A 19,856-nucleotide genomic window follows, 5' to 3' on the forward strand; every position below is an offset into this window, starting at 1 on the left:
CACACGAATGCGGTTTGGTTGGGGCAGGAATCCACTCCTATGTTCCTGGTAATCTGATCCCGCTCCATGAATCCTTGTAATTCATCCTCCCTATCCTATCCACATTATGATTTGAATCCAATGATCCAGCTCCAAGGATTGGGATCCAGTGAGCCCTCTCCAATCCAAACCTTTATAACCAGCAAAACCAAAAAAGAGGAGGCAAAATGTTAGATACTGTAATCAAAAAAGGTTTCTGGGGAATGATGAGTTATGTCTGTCATCAGTTTAACAGATGTACATCAATAACTATCAAATTCCCCAAAACAAGTTTCTGAATGGTGTTCAGATAAATTTTAGAAACTTAATCATCATAGAGACTAATTGGAAGAAGCATTTTATATTTACAGTTCAACTGATAATGCCAACACTTGTTACTGTACAGCGTATTACAGGTTTTGTGGTCGCAAAAAGTTATGTAGTTGAAAAGTATACTGGGATTGCTACCCACACCTAAGTCTAAACTAAATCTAATGCTCCCATCTGCAATTTAACTTGTAAATTAAAGTTTTAAACATATCAGTCAATTAGTTTTAAACATATTAGTTTAAAGGGGAAGGTGAGACTTAAAAGTATTCCCAACTAGATTATCTACACCGGTATGTTGGAATTCTATAATTTGCTTTCATTTTGTCTTTAAAAAAATGAAATAGCAACGCTATATCAGTCACACAGAGGACATGCAGATTTAGCAGTATTGATATTATACTCTATCTGATTGGAATTAAAGACACCCTGTACCCACATGTACACCAACAGCAGGTCACACATTAACAGTTGTAACTAAGCACTGTGACAAATTAGCCAGTTCTTCCCACATTAGTCCCTATTAAAACAAAAAAGGGGGGAAGGGAGCAAAATAAATTGTTACAAAATGGGCAATGTAATTTTGCCACAATTGCCAAGGTTTAATGAGCAAAGCAATTGTAGCTAACTGCGTAAGACGTTTGCAAATGTTTTAAGGTAGATGCATATATTCATTTTTTTTAACCCTTTCCTCTTAGTATAAGGTCAATACTGCCAATTTCATCTGTGACAATAGCACTTGGAGTCATACCATTGCCTCCATTATTGATCTGATCCTCCTCAATCCTCCTTTTGACAATCCTAAAATGATTGAAATGTGCTCCACAATCCTTAATCCAAAGCATTCTTAATCCATCTCTTCAGATATGTCTACAGAAAGACACATGAAAAGCAAGATAAACATAAGAACTTCCCCAAGTAAGATAACCAAAAACATCCCCAACATCCCAGTTCACACAAACCAGAGGAGAACAAGACATTTACACAATATCACAGTCTGAAGAGCGTGGAGAGTTAACTAAATTTAAACAATCCTGTCTATGACATCACTTAAAATACAATTTATCAGACATGAGGGGAATGTAGATGTTAGGAGCAAGGGGATAGTACACAAGAATGCAATTCAACACTTTAGCCCATTCTGAACAAAACAATTTGAATTAAAAAATGAAAAGATTGTACTGAGTAAAGGAAAACTGTATACAACATGGGTTCTACAAAAATGTCACCAATCATCTTATGTACGAGAGCGAGATCTGCTATGACGGGGAGAATAGCGTGGTGATCCTCTGCTTCTCCTTGGGGAGTAACTGCGACTCCTGCTGTTGCTTCTGCTACGGCTTCTGCTACGACTACGGCTTCGAGATCGAGATCTTCCATAACTTGGACTTCTGGGCCCATCAACTTTAACCCGGATGTAGGCAGTTTCTCCCTATTGAATAGACAGAACTTTCGATTGAAAGATCTAAGCTTTTACCTGTCTTCAGGCATGCTGAATGAATACAATGTAGCTAATACCAGAAATCTGGCACTTTACTTGGACACTCTTTTCTGAATCTTACCTTAAAATTCCACTGTTAAGACCACTGTATCCAATTCTGGCCAAAGAAAAGAATAAGTGTATAACCTACCTCATGAGATCTAAACTTAGTGTTATCCAGTTTTCGAACTGCATAGGTCATATCTTCTTTCCGTACAAACTCCACGACACCAGTGCCATCTCGGTAAACATCAGCATAACATACATCACCTGCTTCACGCATGTGATCCTTCAAATCCTGCCAGCTTCCACTTGGAGGCAGTCCTGAAAAAGTGTTTTTCAATTCCAATCATCCTAAACTTCTTATTAAACTTAATTTACATTACAACAAAGACTACTTTAAAATTAATGATTGCATTTAAGATCCTGGGTAAAGACCTAAGATTCTGCAATCCAGAATCCAAAGTATTTGACAGGTAAGGCTCTTCACGTTGTAGGTACTGCAACCTAATTTGATAAATCTTCATTACAGTAATCCTTGTTTACCGAATTCACACAAACTAATTTAAGATCTAACATAAAAACCTGCATCTATCAAACTGGTCATGCAAGAAAAAATTTAAGTGATTTCTGTCCCTTCTCATCAATCCACATTAACAGCAGACTCACCAGAGACAACCACTCTGTTTTCAGATCGCCTGGATGGGGGGCCATAGCGGCCGCGGGGAGCCCCGCCACCTCCACCCCCGCCGCCGCCTCGGCCTGTACCACGGCCGCTTCGAGGAAACTCCACCCGCAGACGGTATCCATCGTAATCATAGCCGTCGCGACCATACACAGCGTCTTCCGCGTCTCTGCATGATCACAGAAAGCAAAAGGGGTAAGAAAAAGGACCTGGAGAAGCTAACACAGCCAGGAACTAGTGACTCCCCGCACATGCGCACCCAGTATGGAAGAGCCCACATGCGCTACATAATAGGAATGGCCCCTCCCCCACCCAGAAGCACGCCAGGCTCCCGACCACTAACTACACAAGCTCTCAGCGCCTCAGTTTCCCGCTCCGAGTCTGAGTAAGCTCTGGAAACAACCAGGGGCCCCAGCCACCAGAAAAGCCACACCGACTCAGCTCCTTACTCGACTCTTGCGAGATATGGTCTGGCTCTCAACCTAAGAGCCCACCTCCCAGTTCTCCAAATGAAGGCCTTGGAGTTATCCCCAACTACTCTAACCTATTTTCACAAGGCCGCAAGGCCTAGGCCGCCTCACCGAGGGTCCTCGAACTCAACGAAGGCGAAGGGTGGTCCTCCGCGGCGATTTTTGAGATCGATGTCGCGGATAGCACCGTATTTGTAGAACACGTCCTCAATGTCCTTGGTTCGGATGTCTGGAGGTAAGTTACCCACGTAGATGCGGCAATCGTTGTTCCCTGCCGGGCCACGAATCACACCACCTCCCGACATGGCGGCTATGAAAAGCGCGGACTCGAGGACAGGCCTTCCCACCAAGCCTAGCGCACAGCAGAGCGAGACCGCAGCGACACCACGTCTCCCGCGGCCCGTCCAAAATGGCGCCTTTATCAGCTTGGCGCACGGATATGGGAGGAGGGAGGAAGAGAAGCGGTAGGAAGCTGCTATTTGATCTCAGTACGCACGCGCAAGAGCGTAACGGGTGAAGCGAAACTACGACCACGCACGCGCGACGTCACCCTCCGCGCGAAGGGAAAAAAGTTCCCCGCGTTTTCGATTTGCGGAGTGGTTTGCTCGTGGAGTGACTCGTCGTTTGATAAACTAATAGAGAGTTCTCCTTGAAGGAGTTATTAATCCCTGTCGAGTCTTAAGAGTTACTTTCCTCAGGAACAAACCTCTTAAAGCAACTCAGCACCTTAAAAGGATTTAGTGGAACCAAGTCTAGAACCTGTCCCACTATGCTCTGCGGCATTAACGGCCTTTGGCGGGAAAGAATCCCGGGGGCGGGGTCAAAGGGGGTGGGACCGGCGGTTGCTCCGGAAACGGGGGCATCCTTAGTGCGCCGAGTCCGGGACCGCGTTGTCCTTAATCAAGATCCAAGGCTTGACTGTGTCTTCCCTTTCCTGTGTGAACAAGATGTAGGTTGATTAGATAAATGTCTCATTTAGGGGAACCCAGTAAATATTTAACTTTAAGTGTCCTTCCAACCTTAGGTTCAAAACTTAACTATGTATAGCTCAATTCATTCTTGTGCTAGTGGAGGTGATTCGTGCCCTGATCAATCACTGGTGGTATCTGCCAACCGGAACCCAAACCTCAGCTTCTCTCTTTAATCGCCTATTATTAGGCTTAGCACAGAGTAGAGGTCCAGTGAAGGTTTACAGAACGAATTGTGCATGTTATTTTCCCACCCTCTTTCAAAGAACGAGACAAAGTGTGTGCGTGTATAAAATCCTAAAGTTCGCTTCTTTTAACTCATCGGGACTTTCGGGTAATATAAATGAGCAAAATGGATATGTGAGAATTGTGATTACTGGAGACCACAGTTGCTTGCTCAGAGCAGATCCTGCTTCCATGCTCACCCAAGGAGATAAGAACTTTTTACATTCTTTCCAGAGACATCTAAAATCTGAATTTTTATGTGAAATGTTGGGATTTAAATATTAGTAATGAATTCAAATTCTTAAAAAACCCTGCAGTCATAAGTGTGCTAAAACAAATCTGCACCCTGACTTTAAGGATGATTTTCATCATAGCATACATTAATTTGGAACAATCCCTCTCCCCAAGAACATGGGGCGGTTTGTAGAGCTGCCATAAAACGTTATTAAAACTGGATGAAGAAATGAGGGGGAATGGGAAAATAAGTCATGGATAAGGTTAGTACACAAAATGCCTGCAGTAATAGCCTGGTGAATTCCTAGAGATGAACTGCAAATTTGACTGGTCATCCCAGAAGTCACAGTAAAGAAGGAAAAACAAATTTGTTCTAAATCTAAAGTTCCTTTGAGATGAAAAAAAAAAATAGATCGTTTAGGAGAAGGGTATTATTTCTTAGTTCTAGAAGTTGATTGAACATAGTTTACAAATGTTTGGTAGTCCTTGAACAATCTGTGCTGGTTTCCGAAATTATGTATATATGTGCATGTCCCTTTTTCTGCAAAGAGGATTTGAAATTTTAATCAGATTCTTAAAGGGGTCTGTAGATCCCAAGAGGGAAAAGAACCTCTGAAAATTTTAGAGGGAAAAACAGATTGTCTATCCTTTGACCATCCTCAATGATATTTTTCAAAACTGATCTTTTAATTAAAAAGGCAAGAACCTGATAATTTTTAAATGAGTAGCTGATCAAAAAGGATACCGTTTTAACAAATCTATTTAGTTTCCAGCATTGTCTTATTTACTGAGCATGTTATCTTTCTGTTCTAACTTTTATCCATAAATACAGAATTATTCAGATTCACCTTCTGTTGATTAATGTTAAGTCAATGATAACTGAAGTGATTTAAACAAATGCATTTAATTTCAAAACATTTTCATTCCAGAAAAATAATAAAACTGTGAATTTGCTTTGATTTAATGCAGTCATTTCTGATTTTGTTCAGTTCAGAAAAATACAAGGTAGACTTTAATATAGAGTGAATAGGACATTCTTGTTTCTCTGTTGCTCTCTTTTATTGTGTTTGAACAAAACCAAATTATAGGTTCGGGAGTCCATGATGAGGTCAGGATGTAGCAGGAGAAGTCGGAATGGCTGTTTATTAAGGTCTCCCAGGATGACATTGGCTGGGTGATTATTCTAGTTAAGGTTGTGATCTTAATATTATTGGTGTACCAGAGTTGATTAACATATTTTATTTGACAAGAAAGCAAGTAAACCAAACCATTTGTTCTTTTGTTGGGTGGTGGGGCGGATTCATTTTGGATAACCAGGGCACTCAAATTGCATATACCAAGATAACTGTTTTGGCAGATCTGGAAAGCAAATCAGGCCATTGCTTAATAAATGAGGAATCAAAACAAAATGAGGTGAACCGTTTTGAGAGATATTTCATTCAGATCTTGGTGAGACCTGATAAATGATTCCTGCCCCACAACAGAGTATATCTTTTCAGTGACAGCATAATTCATACCCACTGGATTTTGTGTCTCTATTCCTGGATAGAGCTGGGTAAAAATTAGCCATTCTTTTTCTGTAGGCTAATCTTCACGCAAACTTTCTCTGAACAGCATGCGAGGCAATTGAATAGATTTCTGCTGACTGAATTACAACCTCTTGCAGTTTGGCCTCCTGAGATTACATCTTCATCTTAAAAAGGTTAGAATATTTCTAAACTCCTTAGTTATATATACACAGGCAGGTTTATGGATTGTTCCTGCAATTAGCTAATCTATTAAGTATGGATTTTACTAGCTTGATTCCTAGAAGCTGCTTTATTTTCAACACTGTTGATGTTTATGAGAAGTTACTTCCTCAAAAGGAAACTTTTTAAATGTTGTCAATTCAATTCAGTAAGGATGTTCTAGTGTCAGCACTATACCCTGGAAATAATTACTTGAGGGAAAAAAAAGAAAGATACTCAAAGAGTTGATTACTGTTAGTGTTGAAATCAGAAGACCCAGTTTTTCAGTGATTTGCTGACCACTTAAAACCCTATACCTATGATGACAATTATACAAAACTCTAAATATACTAAAAACCATTGAATTGTATACACTTACAGTGAGTGACTTGTGTAGTATGTAAGTTATAACTCAATAAAAGTTTTAAAAAATGAGGAAAAAATATCTCCACAAGCAGCAAAAACACTCTCTAGTACCATTCCTCTAAAGGCAATACTGTGGGTGGAGGTGTTATAGAATAATTTGCACTGAAATATGGTTTCCCTAATTTGGCAATTGTTTTTAATATTTGTGTGTCAAGGCCTATTGTCTTCGTTGGGGATAACTTATTTTTACTAGGTTAAGAAGCACAAAGATTAGGAATATTTGATTCTACTGTGTGCAGGAGTTATCTCTAGGAACAGCTCACTCACATAATTCTCTATTCCACGGTTTCACTTGTTTTAGTTGTAAATATTCTCTGAAAAACGAAGAAATAGTATATATCTATTCATTTGTTTGTCCCATCTTCCCTAGTAAACTATGCTGAGGACATATTTCTGCTGTAACTCCCTGTATTACCAGTAAATTCTCTGTTAAAACAAATATTGACAATTTACTGACTGTTCTTTGAAAAAGGTGAGATGTTAGATGAGCAGAATGTTGTTTCTATGGAAATTTCATCATGTTGCTGTCAGAGGATAGACACGATGGGTGCAAGGATTGTTTTTTCATTTCACAGTATAATAAGGATGGTCAGTTTTTAAGCCCAAATAAGTCATCTAATAATACATTCTTGAAAATCTTATTGTAGGACTGGCCTCCCTCATTCTTTGATTCTTCTTGTTTTGTTTTTGGCTAATTCTTCTCATCTTTATTGTTCCATTATAGATGATAATAGGATATGATTTTGCCAGAAAACAGCTCTTAAAATGATCTATTGCAGAGATATTTTTACCATGTCTTCTTCCTAATTATTACTCCCTCTCTCCCTCTTCTTACTTAGTCCTTTCTCTTAAAACTTAAAACTCAACTTTATATTGTACATTTCCTAATTGGAGTGAGAAAATGGCTCTTTAAGGAATTATATTAAAAATATGGCAGATATGCTTTATTTGATTAAAAAAGCTACCTTTTTTGCCAATTTAATCTTATAGTATGAGTCCTATATAACTGTTAGCTATTAGTATTAGTAGTATTAGTGGTATTATATATTAATACTGCTGCCAAGTGTGTTAGAAAGAGTTTCAATAAACATTTTTTTATTTAAAATTTTAAGAATGATTATTTTTTGCTCTTTATTGTTTTGGAAGGTACCCCAGATTAGCTGAAAACTCTCAGAATTACTTTTCTAAATTTGCTTGCAGAGTTGAGTAATTGCAACATAGACTACACAATCCACAAGCCTAAAATATTTACCATCTGGCCCTGTTCAGAAAAAGTTTGCCAGTCTCTGACTGAGAGGAAAATAACCTGCTTTTGTAACTTTTGCTTAAACCTAATTCAAAAATTCAGTTTTATCATAGTTTCTCTTATAGATATTTTTGTTGCGGGTAAATCTTACATTGTTAATAGTTGTAAACATAATATACTTTTTCAAGTGAAATGTTCCCTCCATATACTTCATCAACCATTACTACAGTTTAGTAATAAGGCTCCAAGAGCTGGTGGAAACAAACTCCCCTGTTGGTCTGCTTAGCCTAGAACGGGAGTTGTTGCTCTGTTCCAGTTGGTTGCTTTATTTTATTTTATTTTTTTGTAGTCTAGTTAGCTCATAATGCTCAGTGCAGGAGTGTAGGTGTCTATAACCATTCTTGCATTGAAATGATGTTTTATGCAAAGTGTCCATAATAGGTTTTGTTCTCAGTAAGTATCTATTAGTGTTTACTCACTGTGGAATTTGCAGATGAACTTTCCAAAATTTGAGGATTATGTTCTACAGTTCTGGGATCCCCTCAGTTTTCAGGCTGGTGCTGGTACTACCATGCTGGCCCTAGAGGGCTACTAAATGTGGGGACCCATGTAGTCTACAGTGTAGACCCATGACCATGGGATCCTTCCTTTTCTGGCTGGAATTCCTTCTTAGTTAATTTCTACTCTGTAGAATCCAGAGTCCAGGGGAGAAAAAATTCTTTCCCTTGGCTTAATCTATCTCTGTATAAGATGATTGAGAATGAGAATGAGAATGTTTGCCTTTATAAGAATTTCCTGTCTTTTCTGCAGGAATATAACCTCTTCCTCTGCCAACATCAATATATTTTCCAAAATCTGGATTGCTCACAATTAACACCACATGTAGTACATAGTCGAGGTTGAATCTTGCCAGCCAAACATGGGCTAATATATTTTTCCTTTTGCAGTTCCAGCTCCTCTAGTAAGTGATGAAAAACAAGTCTGACAATCCTTTATGTGATCTTCTGGATCTATGTTTCTGAAACAGTGCAAGCCACAGCTTAAACAAGAACATACACTTTCCCACAACACAGATCTATATCCACTTAGAGATAAGAAATATTTCTATCTATACATTCATAATTCTCCATAATAATTTTGCACTAGTATAGCATGTCTTTGTCAAAAACAGTAATTTATATACCCAAGTAATATATTCAGCTTCTCACTCTAAAATATCTGCGTTCGGAAAAAAGCTTTTTAAAAAAATTTTCCGAGATGAGTAAATGGGTATTGGTTTAAATTTGTGCAACTAAAGAGCCCCATTAGGGGCTTCCTAACACAAAAACAGTCTAAAGGATTATTCAGATCTTCTATCTTTATAGATGCAGTAACTGCTTATCACCTTAAGATATATTTTCCTAGCCTCAACTAAATACAGGTTTTTAAGAAAATTATAGGCATTTCTGTTAGCAATATTTTATCAAATCAGTTCTAGAAAGTTTCTTATAAGTTTTTAGTTTGCAAGTTTGCATATAAATATTGGGGCTCTAATTACATTTCCCATCTGATAATGTACTCTTACATTTCTCTAATTGCCCTTAAGAAAATGTTTTTCTAGAAGTTTATGCAGCAATTTGTATTCAACTATTTGAATGCAAAGCCATGCCCCAACATATTCACAGCCTTCCTTGCAGAGTTTCATTAATTTTTGAGGCTTTATTTTAAATTAAAGTAAATACTTGTTTGGAGATGGTATAAAGTAATAGAGGCTCTTACTAAGCACAGTTTGCGCTGTACCAAGTTATTAAAGCAATTTCCAAAGTTTATACCACTATAAACAGTAAGTAGTTAAAGACCCATACCAACCAGCTTTTTTAAGGTAAGACTGTAATAATAAACAACCCCCAAATCTTAGTGGCTTACAGAATAACCAAGGTTTACTTGTTTATGTTACATATTGGCGACCATGTGTCAGCAGAGGGACTACTCTACATATCTTATCGTTCTGCCATCTGGAAATCTGGTGTAATGGAAAGATGACCTTTGAACATGATAGGTTTTGGTTTAAATCCCCTCTGTCATTTACTAGCTGTGTGATCTTGCACAACTTCCTTAACATGCTTAAGCCTCTGTTTCTTCATCTTAAAACTGGGCATAATAATAGTACTTCAAAGGTTGTTGTGGAGATTAAATGAAATAACATGTAGTACAGTGGCCTGCACACAGAGGTTCTGAATAATTAACGGTGGTTCTTGCTCCGTGTCTAAACACTTACCTATGCCCTTGGATTTTCAACACTTAAGGTTCAAATGTTGGTTCACTTTACTCTAGAAGTGAAACTTTAGTCTGTCTTGTGACTAACTTGATATTATGGATAGATAGCTTAGTGGAAAAGAATGTTGAAGTTCTTGCTTAAGTTAAGGTTTTTTTGTTGTTGTTGGTTTTGACAGGGAAGATATGGCTAATGCTGAAAGAGTTGAGAAATTCCCTCCAGGTATCATGTAGAGAAACAAAAGTGTCCCTAGTCACAGAGGACACAGCCTCTAGTGCTACCCAAATATATAACTGGGGGAAGTGTGATGTAGCTCTTTTGCTTTTGTATGTTTCTGAAGAATGTCTTCTCCCTTGTGGGAAAGCTGATAGGATGATAAAAACCTCTCGATTGATGTAATGCTTTTCTCTGTTGCTTGGGACTTATCTTGTGTAATTTTTAAACAACCAACTAGTTGGAAGAACATCTCAAGTTCCATTTGCTAATTTGTTTAGTGTGCTGAGCAGCAGCCTGTTCTTGGAAAAGTACAGATTTTGGAGTTAAGCAGATCTGAATTTGAATCCTGACACTTCCATTTATTGGTTATATTATGCTTGGCATCTAAATTAATGCCCTTTTATTCCATCCATTCATCTACCTGTGTATTCATTTTTATTCACAGCATTTATCAAGTACTTTCACTATGCCAGGCCCTAAGCTGGACATCAGGGGGACAAAGTTAAAGAAACATGAACATTTTAAGTAATTACATATTTAATATATCCGATTATCTCAAACACTTCAAATTTCTGACATTATTCCTACATTAGTCAGAGTAAGTGTAGGAAACAGAAACACTCTAGGTGTTTCAGGCAGAAAGGGGTTAAATCCAGGAGATTAGGTACCTGCAAATTGTTGGAAGAAATGCAGGAGTGGGTTCAAGGCATACCTCCAGATGTGGCTCCCAAAACATTGCAGAACCAACCTATTAAGAGCATTGCTTCCTCTTCTACAGTCAGGAAAGTGGAAGTCAGTAGGCCAGAATCTGAACTATTGAGATTAAAAAATCTTCAGTATACAGCCTAAGATGCCTTTCAGGGATCATAGAGCCAGGATCAGGAAGCTGTAATAGCCACCACAATTGCTTCATCACTGAATTGTGCTATCTGGCTGCCAGTACTGCAGTTGCTTCTCAACACCCAAGAAGCTACAGATGACTCTGGAAACCCTAAGTTTCATCAGCACCACACACTATAAAGCGTCAGGAAGATAGACATTGCCAGACTTCTATCTTCTGTCTTATTTGATCATTGTTGCTCATTGTTGTGATTCTTCTAAGTAGAGTGAAACCTTCATGAGGAAAGGTGTCATGAAAAATAAAAAGATGTTTTTTTCAGCCTGAAACACAGTCACAAAGAAGTCGTTCAGTAAATATACATTGATGCTTAGATACGTATGATATTTGATACAGTCATTTTGATGCTTTGGTTTTGATTGATTATTATAATCGTCCATCTCTTGCAGTTCAGTTTCCAGTGTGCCAAACATAGGCAACTGAGCATGCCCAGGAAGTACTATTGAAATGGAAAAGAAGAACTGGATCATTTCCATTGGCACTTTATTCGCAATTGGAATCACAGGCATCCATTGTAGGCATTACTATGTAGCTACTATGCTGCAGATAGTAGATGTTTAGTCATAGTTTATACAATGGCAAGTTTTATAGTTTGTTATATTAGGGCACAAGTACACTAATTGGTGTAACTTCATTTACACCCACAGCCCTAGTGATATGAGTTTATTGAGAACGATACTCATATATAGCACTCACGGCCATCATGCAAATCTAATATAAAGAAAAATTTCCTAATGTAACACTGCTTATCAATCCAACATTTGTAAAATTCTGTTTAGGAAATTAACCAAATTCTTCCCACTTTTCAGATTAAAATCACAAATATCCATCACACCTTTTCAAATAAAAGTATAATTCTAGTAGACTTATGGTTTTAAGGAGGCAGAGTATAAATATTTCTGTCCCATTCTCATCTTGAAAAATACAAGAACAGAAATCAGAAATACAAACTCTATCTCTGATAGAACTAGAAGACATCTGAGGCCATAAACCATACAGAAAAGTAGAAAGTGGAAATAGAAAGTAGATAGATGACTTGCCAGATTGGCGTAGTCACAGAAAGGCAAACCTGGGTGCCCTACACAACAAGCTGAATTCCTTCTCAAAACCCATGAAAAGCTCAGAAACAGGTTCCATGGTGGGTGAGACTAACACAGGAGATAGACTCTCTGAAAAAATTCAATTTGACCAGAAGTAAATGAATTGTAGCCTGATCTCCTTATAGTGAAGTCCTGCTCATACATATGGTGCTTTCAGTCATCTTTTTAGTGACTTATACTATGAATGGCCAGTCAAGGACCATTCATAGTTGTGAAAAAGGAAACATGCTAGATGTTTAAGGAAAATGTTTAACAAGAAAGAGACTGGAGCAAATAAATAGGAACAAAAGGAGATTTGGCATGTTTATGTGGTATGTATATAAAACAATCAGCATAAGAAAGAAGCACTCTTGAAAATTCAAAATATGATAGTGAAAATAACAAACTAAAAAGAAAAGTTGAAAGGTGAAATCAAGGAGGCTTATCAGAAATTAGAACCAAAAAAATGAATAGATGACAATAAGGAGAGAAAAAAATAAGAAAATGAGTGTTCCAAAAAATGCAGAATGGTAGGGAGAATATTATCAAAGAGATAGTATAAAATATCTCCCAGAACTAAAAGATATGAGTGTTCAAACTAACAGATACCATCAAACAGCACCGTGAACAAAAGGAAAACTCAAACAAAATGACATCATTGTGAAATTTTAGAATACCATAGATAATGAATATATTCTAAAAGCTTTTAAAGAAAAAAAAAATAGATCACATACAAACTCTCCCATGAGTCAGAATATCATTAGATTTCTCAATAACAACACTCAGAGCTAAAACAATAACAACGGAGCAATTCCTTGATATTTCTATGCCCAGCCAAACTCTCAATCATGAGTGAAGCCAAAATTTTCAGTGATGTATTTTCCATTTACTATTTCTCAGGAAATTGCTGGAAAATATATTCCACTAAAAAAAAAAAAAAAAAGTAAACCAAGAAAAAAGAAGATATTAGAAGAAGAAGCAAGGATGATTCATGTGGTAATGGAATAGAGTTGGGGACAGTATGAACTCATGTTTATATGTATAGATACAGATTGCTACATATAGAAATATTTATAGATACGTATATTCAGGCATACCTTGGTTTATTGTGCTTCATAGATGTGTTTTTTACAAATTGGAGGCAAGACCTTCCACCAGCAAAAAGATTACGACTCACTTTGACAATACTTGCTTTATTGTAGTGGTCTGGAACTGAACCCACAATATCTCCTAGGTATGCATGTGTACACTGATTAGTATACACGTTTATATCTCCTTGCTCTGTCAGCTGAGAAGGCCTGCCTAAAAACAAGACACACCAGTAGTAATAAGCACTTTCAGCACCTTGATCTTGGTTTCTAATACCATTTTCCAATAAAAGGAACCAGGACTCCTTGGAGAAATAGCTGATTCTAGGACTGGGGCAGGAAATATACAAAATGAGCCTAGAGCATTTTGTAGTGCCAGAAAATAAGTGCTTAAAAAAAGAAACTGCCCCCCACACACACAAAAAGAACAATAAAAAAACAAATAAAAAACAACCACCACGATTATAGGGATAATGTCGAAGAGAGCCAACTGACAGAACTCCCAATGACCAAAGCTGGAACAATTTGGCAATTATGACAACAACAATTTGCATTGGCTTATTACCCAAAGTATAAAAAATATTTATTCATGAGTCCATACTGATGTAATACATGATTTAATAAATGGGAAAATAGACAAATCTCTCATATAGAATAATTCCAAATGTTATATAGAGCTAACTCCCCACTCATTAAGTGTGGGCTGAGCACAGCGACTTCCTTTTAAAGAGCACAGTATAGAAATGAGTGTGTGTTGGGGCAGGAGAGTAACTTAATAGTGGAGAAAGCTGGTAAACACTCCCTCAAGCCAGATGATCAAGGTTAATGATAAGTCATATCGATAACATGTACTCTTGGTATGAAGTGATGAGAATGAGCCTCCTAAAAATAAAATTAGCCCAGTATCATCACGAGAAAAACATTAGACAAATACCAGTTGAGGGTCATTCTACAAAATACCTGACTAATAATTCTCAAAACTATCAAAGTCATAAAAACAAGAAGGGTCTGGAAAACTATCAGAACCAAGAAGAATCTAAGGAGACAGGATCCTGGAATAGATAAAGGACATTAGGGGAAAACTGAAGAAATCTGAATAAAATATATTGACTTTAATTACTAATAATGTATCATTATCGATTCATTAATTGTGACAAATATACCCCACTAATGTAAGATGTTAATGGTAAGGGAAACTGGGTATGGGGTATGTGGGATCTCTCTGTTCTACCTTTGCAATAGTTCTATAAATCTGAATCTGTTCTAAAATAGAAAAGTTTGTTTTAAAACTGAGTCAGTTATTAATTCCAGGAAAAACTAAGTATTATTCAGCCTTGAACAATATTTACATAGTCATGGTAACTAAAATGTGAAGTCTGAATCCAAGCAAAAATTGTTATCTAATTTTATTTGGAAGTTGGATGGGATGTAAGAGAGTTAAACACTCTCATATATCATAATAATAACTCATTACGTACCATTTGCAATTGATGAGTTAAAAGAGCACCGTATACCATAGAAATATGGAGGTAGTTACTAGAAGAGCTAAAAGAATTGAAAATGATTACTATTGGAATTGACTGAGGACTGTTTTTTTGTTATAAATCTCAAATCATTATTTTACTTTTAAGCTGTTTAAGAATATAGTTTACTTTTGCAAAGCATGGAGTATGTTGATTAGAAAATTTAAATATCATGTCTAATGATATTAAACATTTCAAATTAAAACCACAAATTTGATATATTCATTTCTCTAGTATGTCGTTTTCTAAAACATTTCAAGGATCTGCTTTATCATCTGCACCTTTATGTGATGGCAAAATCTTAGCCAAGAGAAGCCAACCAACTAGACTTATTTAGTTTGAGGCTCAGGACCACAATATAGTTATTGATTTGAATTATAGTAAGATATTCTATACTGAGACACTGGTTCCTAGTTACTACTTTCAGGATGATCCTATCTAAACTCCAGGTTTTCATGCCAATTCCTTCTTACAGTCTTGGAAATACCACCATTAGATGCAGGCAGGAGAGGCCTCTGCTCAAGTTTCCGCACGTATCACAAAACACACTGATTTTAAAAACATGGCTGCCTTTATTATGCTAAGTGAAGTAAGTCAGACAGAAGAAGACAGATACCATATGATCTCACTTATATGTGGAGTCTAAAGAACAAAATAAATGAACAAACAAAACTCATAGACACACAGAACAAACTGATGGTTGCCAGATTAGATTAGGAGGGGTTTGGGGGGCTGGGTGAAAAAGGTGAAGGGATTAAGAAGTACAAATTGGTAGTTACAAAATAGTCACAGGGATGTAAAGTACAGCATAGGGAATATAGTCAATAATATTGTAATAACCATGTATAGTGGGGGGATCACTTCATAAATTATATGGATTTCCAACCACTATGCTATACGCCTGAAACTAATATAAAATAATATTGAGTGTCAACTGTAATTGAAAAATTAAAATTAAAAAATTAAAAATAAAGACATAGATACCTCTAGCACTCTGATTTTTATACTAAGCATGGAACCAGCATGACTTACCTTAAACCTCCACTATTGTGGTGGACAATTCAGGCTCCAGGGCAAAGCTTCTTTGCAGCCCAGTGTCTGAAACAGACTGGGTTGTGCTACTGCCTGTGTTGGAGACAGAATGCTTTAGGTCTGAGTGGCAGAGAGACTTAGGTGAGAGAAAAGACAAATTAACTTGTCAAATCCTTCCTCTCTGCATAAATGCGATAGATTGTTGCATAATGAAGTTATTTCCCAGTAGTGCTAAGCATCCATGTTCTCATTTCTCTTTCTGTTCCATTGTGGTTCTCGCTAATTAGTGGTATTTGCGAAAGTTGCACATAGTGAATAAGGAATATGTTGCAATATTAAACAATTTATATCACTCCTAAATGTGCATATATGTAGGTAATATGATGTGTGAAGCATGGTACAGATTCTTCATATTAGTCACTAGATGGACATTGAATGCTAGAATTGAACACTTTTATTTTTATAAAAATGTAAAAATTTAATTACAGTTACCAAAAAATTAAATTAAAATCTTTATTTTATTTAGACTTTTAATTTAAAATGTTGATATTTGTTCATTATAATTTGAATTTTCTTTTAATTTTAAGTTTTTAATTTTTAGAAGAAACTTTTGAAACCATGAATATAATTTTATATTTTCAATATTTGACATTTACTTTAACATTTTTGATGAAATATATTTAAATTGGATGTATTTTGAATAAAATTGCTTTTTATTTATTAATCCTTTACATCAATGTTTGGTAAAGCTTTTCTGTAAAGATCCAGATAGTAAATATTTTAAGCTTATTGGGGCCTGTGATCTCTTTCAGTTACTCAACACCACTGCCATAGATAATAATGAGCGTGATTGTGTGACAATAAATCTTTACTTGTAATAACACATGGCAGGCTGAATTTGTCCAGTGGGCCATAGTTTGCTGACCCTTGCTTTAGGTCATTACTATCAACAGAAAATAAGTTATGTGAAAAATCTAGATTGTAACAACAAAATTAGTGATTTTGCTGAAATAAAGGCAAGATTAATTTTATGGAATATATATTATGGACTAAAGATGTAGTAATTTATAAATCAAATATGTCTTTATTTTGTAATTCATCAAAATTGCCACACATCAACTTAACACCCAGAGTAGCAAATAATTATCTTCATGACCTTGAATTAGACAATAGTTTCTCAGATATGAAACCAGAAGCACAAGTGACAAAAGAAAAAAATAGATCAATTGGACGTCATCAAAAATAAAAACATCTTGTGCTTCCAAACAACATCAAGAAGGTGAAAAAGCACACGGAATGGGAGAAAATATTCGCAACTCATTCCTCTGATAAAGGAACTTTTATTTAGAATATATAAAGATACCACTGCATACCTATTAGGATGGCTATAATCAAAAAGTCAGATAATGACAAGTGTTGGCAAGAATGTGGAGAAGTGAGAACCCTCATACTGCTGATAGGAATGTAAAGTGGTACAGCTGCTTTGGAAACGGTCCGGCAGTTCACCACTGGTTAAACAAAGGTTACCGTATTACCCAGCACTTCCGCTCTAGGACATAGGAAAATGTATGCTGACACAAAAACTTGTATGCGACCGTTTATATACAAGTTAGCAGCATTGTTCAAAGTAGCCAAAAGGTGGAACAACCCGAATGTCTATGAACAGATGAATAGATAAAATGTATATCCATACAATGGAATAGTATCTGATAGTAAAAAGAAATGAAGTACTGATACGTGCTACAACACGGATGAACCTTGAAAACATGCTAAGTGAAAAAAGCCAGTCACAGAAGATCACATTTTGTGCAATTCCATTTATATGAAATGTCCAGAACAGACAAAATAGATTAATGGTTGCCTAGGGGGGGGATTAGGAGAAAATGGTGGTGGGGGTGTTAGATTGCCAGTGGGTTTGGGAGTTTCTCTTTGGGGTGATGACAATGTCCTGGAATTAAATACTGGTGATGGTTGCACAACTCTCTGAATATACTAAAACCACCAAATTGTACATTTTAAATGGGTGGATTGTATGGTATGTGAATTATATCTCATTAAAATTGCTATTTAAGTCTACGGCCATGCCACCCTGAACAAGCCTGATCCTGTCTGATCTCGGAAGCTAAGCAGAGTTGGGCCTGGTTAGTACTTGGATAGGAGACCACCTAGGAAGACCAGGTGCTGTAGGCATAAAAAATAAAAAATAAGGGATTGTAAGCTGACAAGGTCCTTGCAATCTGTGAGGTCAACCAAGGGTTGCCTCGCCTAAAAAAAAGAATTGCTATTTAAAAACAATGCTCTCTAGCACTGTGCCTGGCCCACGGTAGAGGCTGAAATAAAAGTTCTTTTTCTCTTTCCTCTTCCCCAAACTGCCTTACCCAGGACACCCCTGGAAGACTTCCTAGATTTTTTTCCACTTCCGACAGGATTTTTACCTACCGCCATCTTAGCAATTAGGGTTTCCTCTCTCCACACAAATACCACACCCTTTAGATCTTCCCCTTTCACTGTCCGCTGGCCACCCTCAAGTTAACTTCCTAGAATAGGACAGCCTTGGCCAACACTCTGATTGCTGAGGGGGCAGCAAAATAGACTAGCTTGAAGCAGCTACATCGTCCAGGCTCTGCACAAACTGTTTCTGTGGGTCCTCCTTCTTGGCCTTTACTTCACAGTTTTAGCTGGAGCCTTCCACGACTCATGCCTGCCTCACCTGCTCCTCTCTTCTTTCTCTGATCCAAGCCAGACCATTTCTCTCCCCAGCTCTCTTAATCAGTGAAAAAATGCTCTTTCTGTCTGGGAGTCAGATTTATTACCCTTTAGTAAAAACTTACTTAAAATTAAAAACTAGCAAACAAAAGACCAACAACCAGTAAATATTTACAACCCTCTAAAATTTAATTGAGCAATATTTCCTTCAGACTACAACTTACCTAGATTTCCCTGAATTAGTCCTACCATTGGCTCGATATTACTCTTTGGGCTTTCTTTACTTATTTGTAAAAAGAGTTCAAGGGTGAATGGAATCCAGGGTCTCTGAGGCTCCTCCAGTTCTTATATTTTACCTTCACCTACACATAAGCCTTTTTTAATGGCTATTTTTAATAACTAATCATACTGCTGCCTGTATGTTACTTCTGATTTTTATAGCATTGGTGCTGGAGGCAGGTGCTTTGGAACTCGTGTTGAAAGCAAGGAGATGAGAACAAGAATTATAACCTGGGTTCTGTGTCCTCTCTGTGTCCTCTCATTATCCAACCCCACTATCCAGGAGGCAAAGCTAGGTGACCATTAGCCTTTGATATGGTTATTCATCTTATTTGTGAAACACTAGGGCAAAGCATAATGCTCAGAGCTTCACATTCATTCTTTTATTTTAATTCTCATGATAACCCTATTGTTACTTCCCAGTTTTTAATGAACTGAGGCAGAAAGGTTAAGACTCTAGCCCAAAGTCAACCAGTTATTAAAACAGCTGTCTAGGGTCAGTACCCAGAGATGCCCAGTTTTTAATGCAAATGTTTGCATTTCTGAGGATTAATATTCATTCTGATAAGCCTCTATCCATCTAAATGGGGTTCTCAAATGGGCTTATGACTGGGAAGAAGGATAGGCACTGTGATCCTCGATACCCAGAATGGGACCAAAACAGTTACCTCGTAGCAGATAAGCAGGCACTGCTAACATCTCTTGGCCAGGTTCTTGGAATTTGGGAGTCTCCAGCCCTTCCTGAGTGATGAAATTTCAGTCTCGTTTGGGTTTTGAAAATATTGTAACTAACCCTTTGTCCTTACTCTCCTTTAGAATCCTGTTCCTGTGGCCCCAAATGAACCTAGAGCCTTTTGTGTCCAGTTAAAGCTTAGACAGAGACATCTTTAAAATACTCGAACCATTGGAAGCAGGGCCTCAAGTCAAGTTGTTGCTGTAAAAACACAAATACTGGGACCCAGAAGATACTAGGGA

General features: G+C 37.1%; 1 protein-coding gene, 1 long non-coding RNA gene and 1 pseudogene across 2 annotated transcripts in view; 2 read left to right on the plus strand and 1 right to left on the minus strand.

Moving 5' to 3' along the window:
* Nucleotides 1–360: 360 nt before the first annotated feature.
* On the minus strand, nt 361–3,419 carry SRSF1 (serine and arginine rich splicing factor 1). The gene is made up of 4 exons (XM_006924867.3): nt 3,092–3,419; nt 2,495–2,679; nt 1,977–2,149; nt 361–1,777 (listed from the first exon to the last, which is right to left on the minus strand). Exons 1-4 carry the CDS (start codon nt 3,283–3,285, stop codon nt 1,583–1,585), a joined length of 747 nt encoding a protein of 248 aa, XP_006924929.1. The 5' UTR covers nt 3,286–3,419; the 3' UTR covers nt 361–1,582.
* Nucleotides 3,420–3,562: 143 nt separating this feature from the next.
* LOC107196596 overlaps nt 3,563–19,856 on the plus strand; it is a 32,586-nt gene continuing 16,292 nt past the window's right edge. The window contains exon 1 of the long non-coding RNA XR_001518041.2: nt 3,563–6,109. This is a non-coding gene — a long non-coding RNA (uncharacterized LOC107196596). The remainder of the gene's footprint in view (nt 6,110–19,856) is intronic.
* Nucleotides 17,968–18,086, plus strand: LOC112473461 (annotated as a pseudogene).

Source organism: Pteropus alecto, unplaced genomic scaffold (genome assembly GCF_000325575.1).
Source record: "Pteropus alecto unplaced genomic scaffold, ASM32557v1 scaffold98, whole genome shotgun sequence".
NCBI classification, from domain to species: Eukaryota; Metazoa; Chordata; class Mammalia; order Chiroptera; family Pteropodidae; genus Pteropus; species Pteropus alecto.

Coding starts and splice junctions, on each gene's coding strand:
- SRSF1 (XM_006924867.3), bottom strand. CDS start 3,285: ATGTCGGGAGGTGGTGTGATTCGTGGCCCGGCAGGGAACAACGATTGC. Junction 2,680..3,091: donor GTTGAGTTCGAGGACCCTCG/GTGAGGCGGCCT, acceptor GTGATCATGCAG/AGACGCGGAAGACGCTGTGT. Junction 1,778..1,976: donor CTAAGTTTAGATCTCATGAG/GTAGGTTATACA, acceptor TCTATTCAATAG/GGAGAAACTGCCTACATCCG.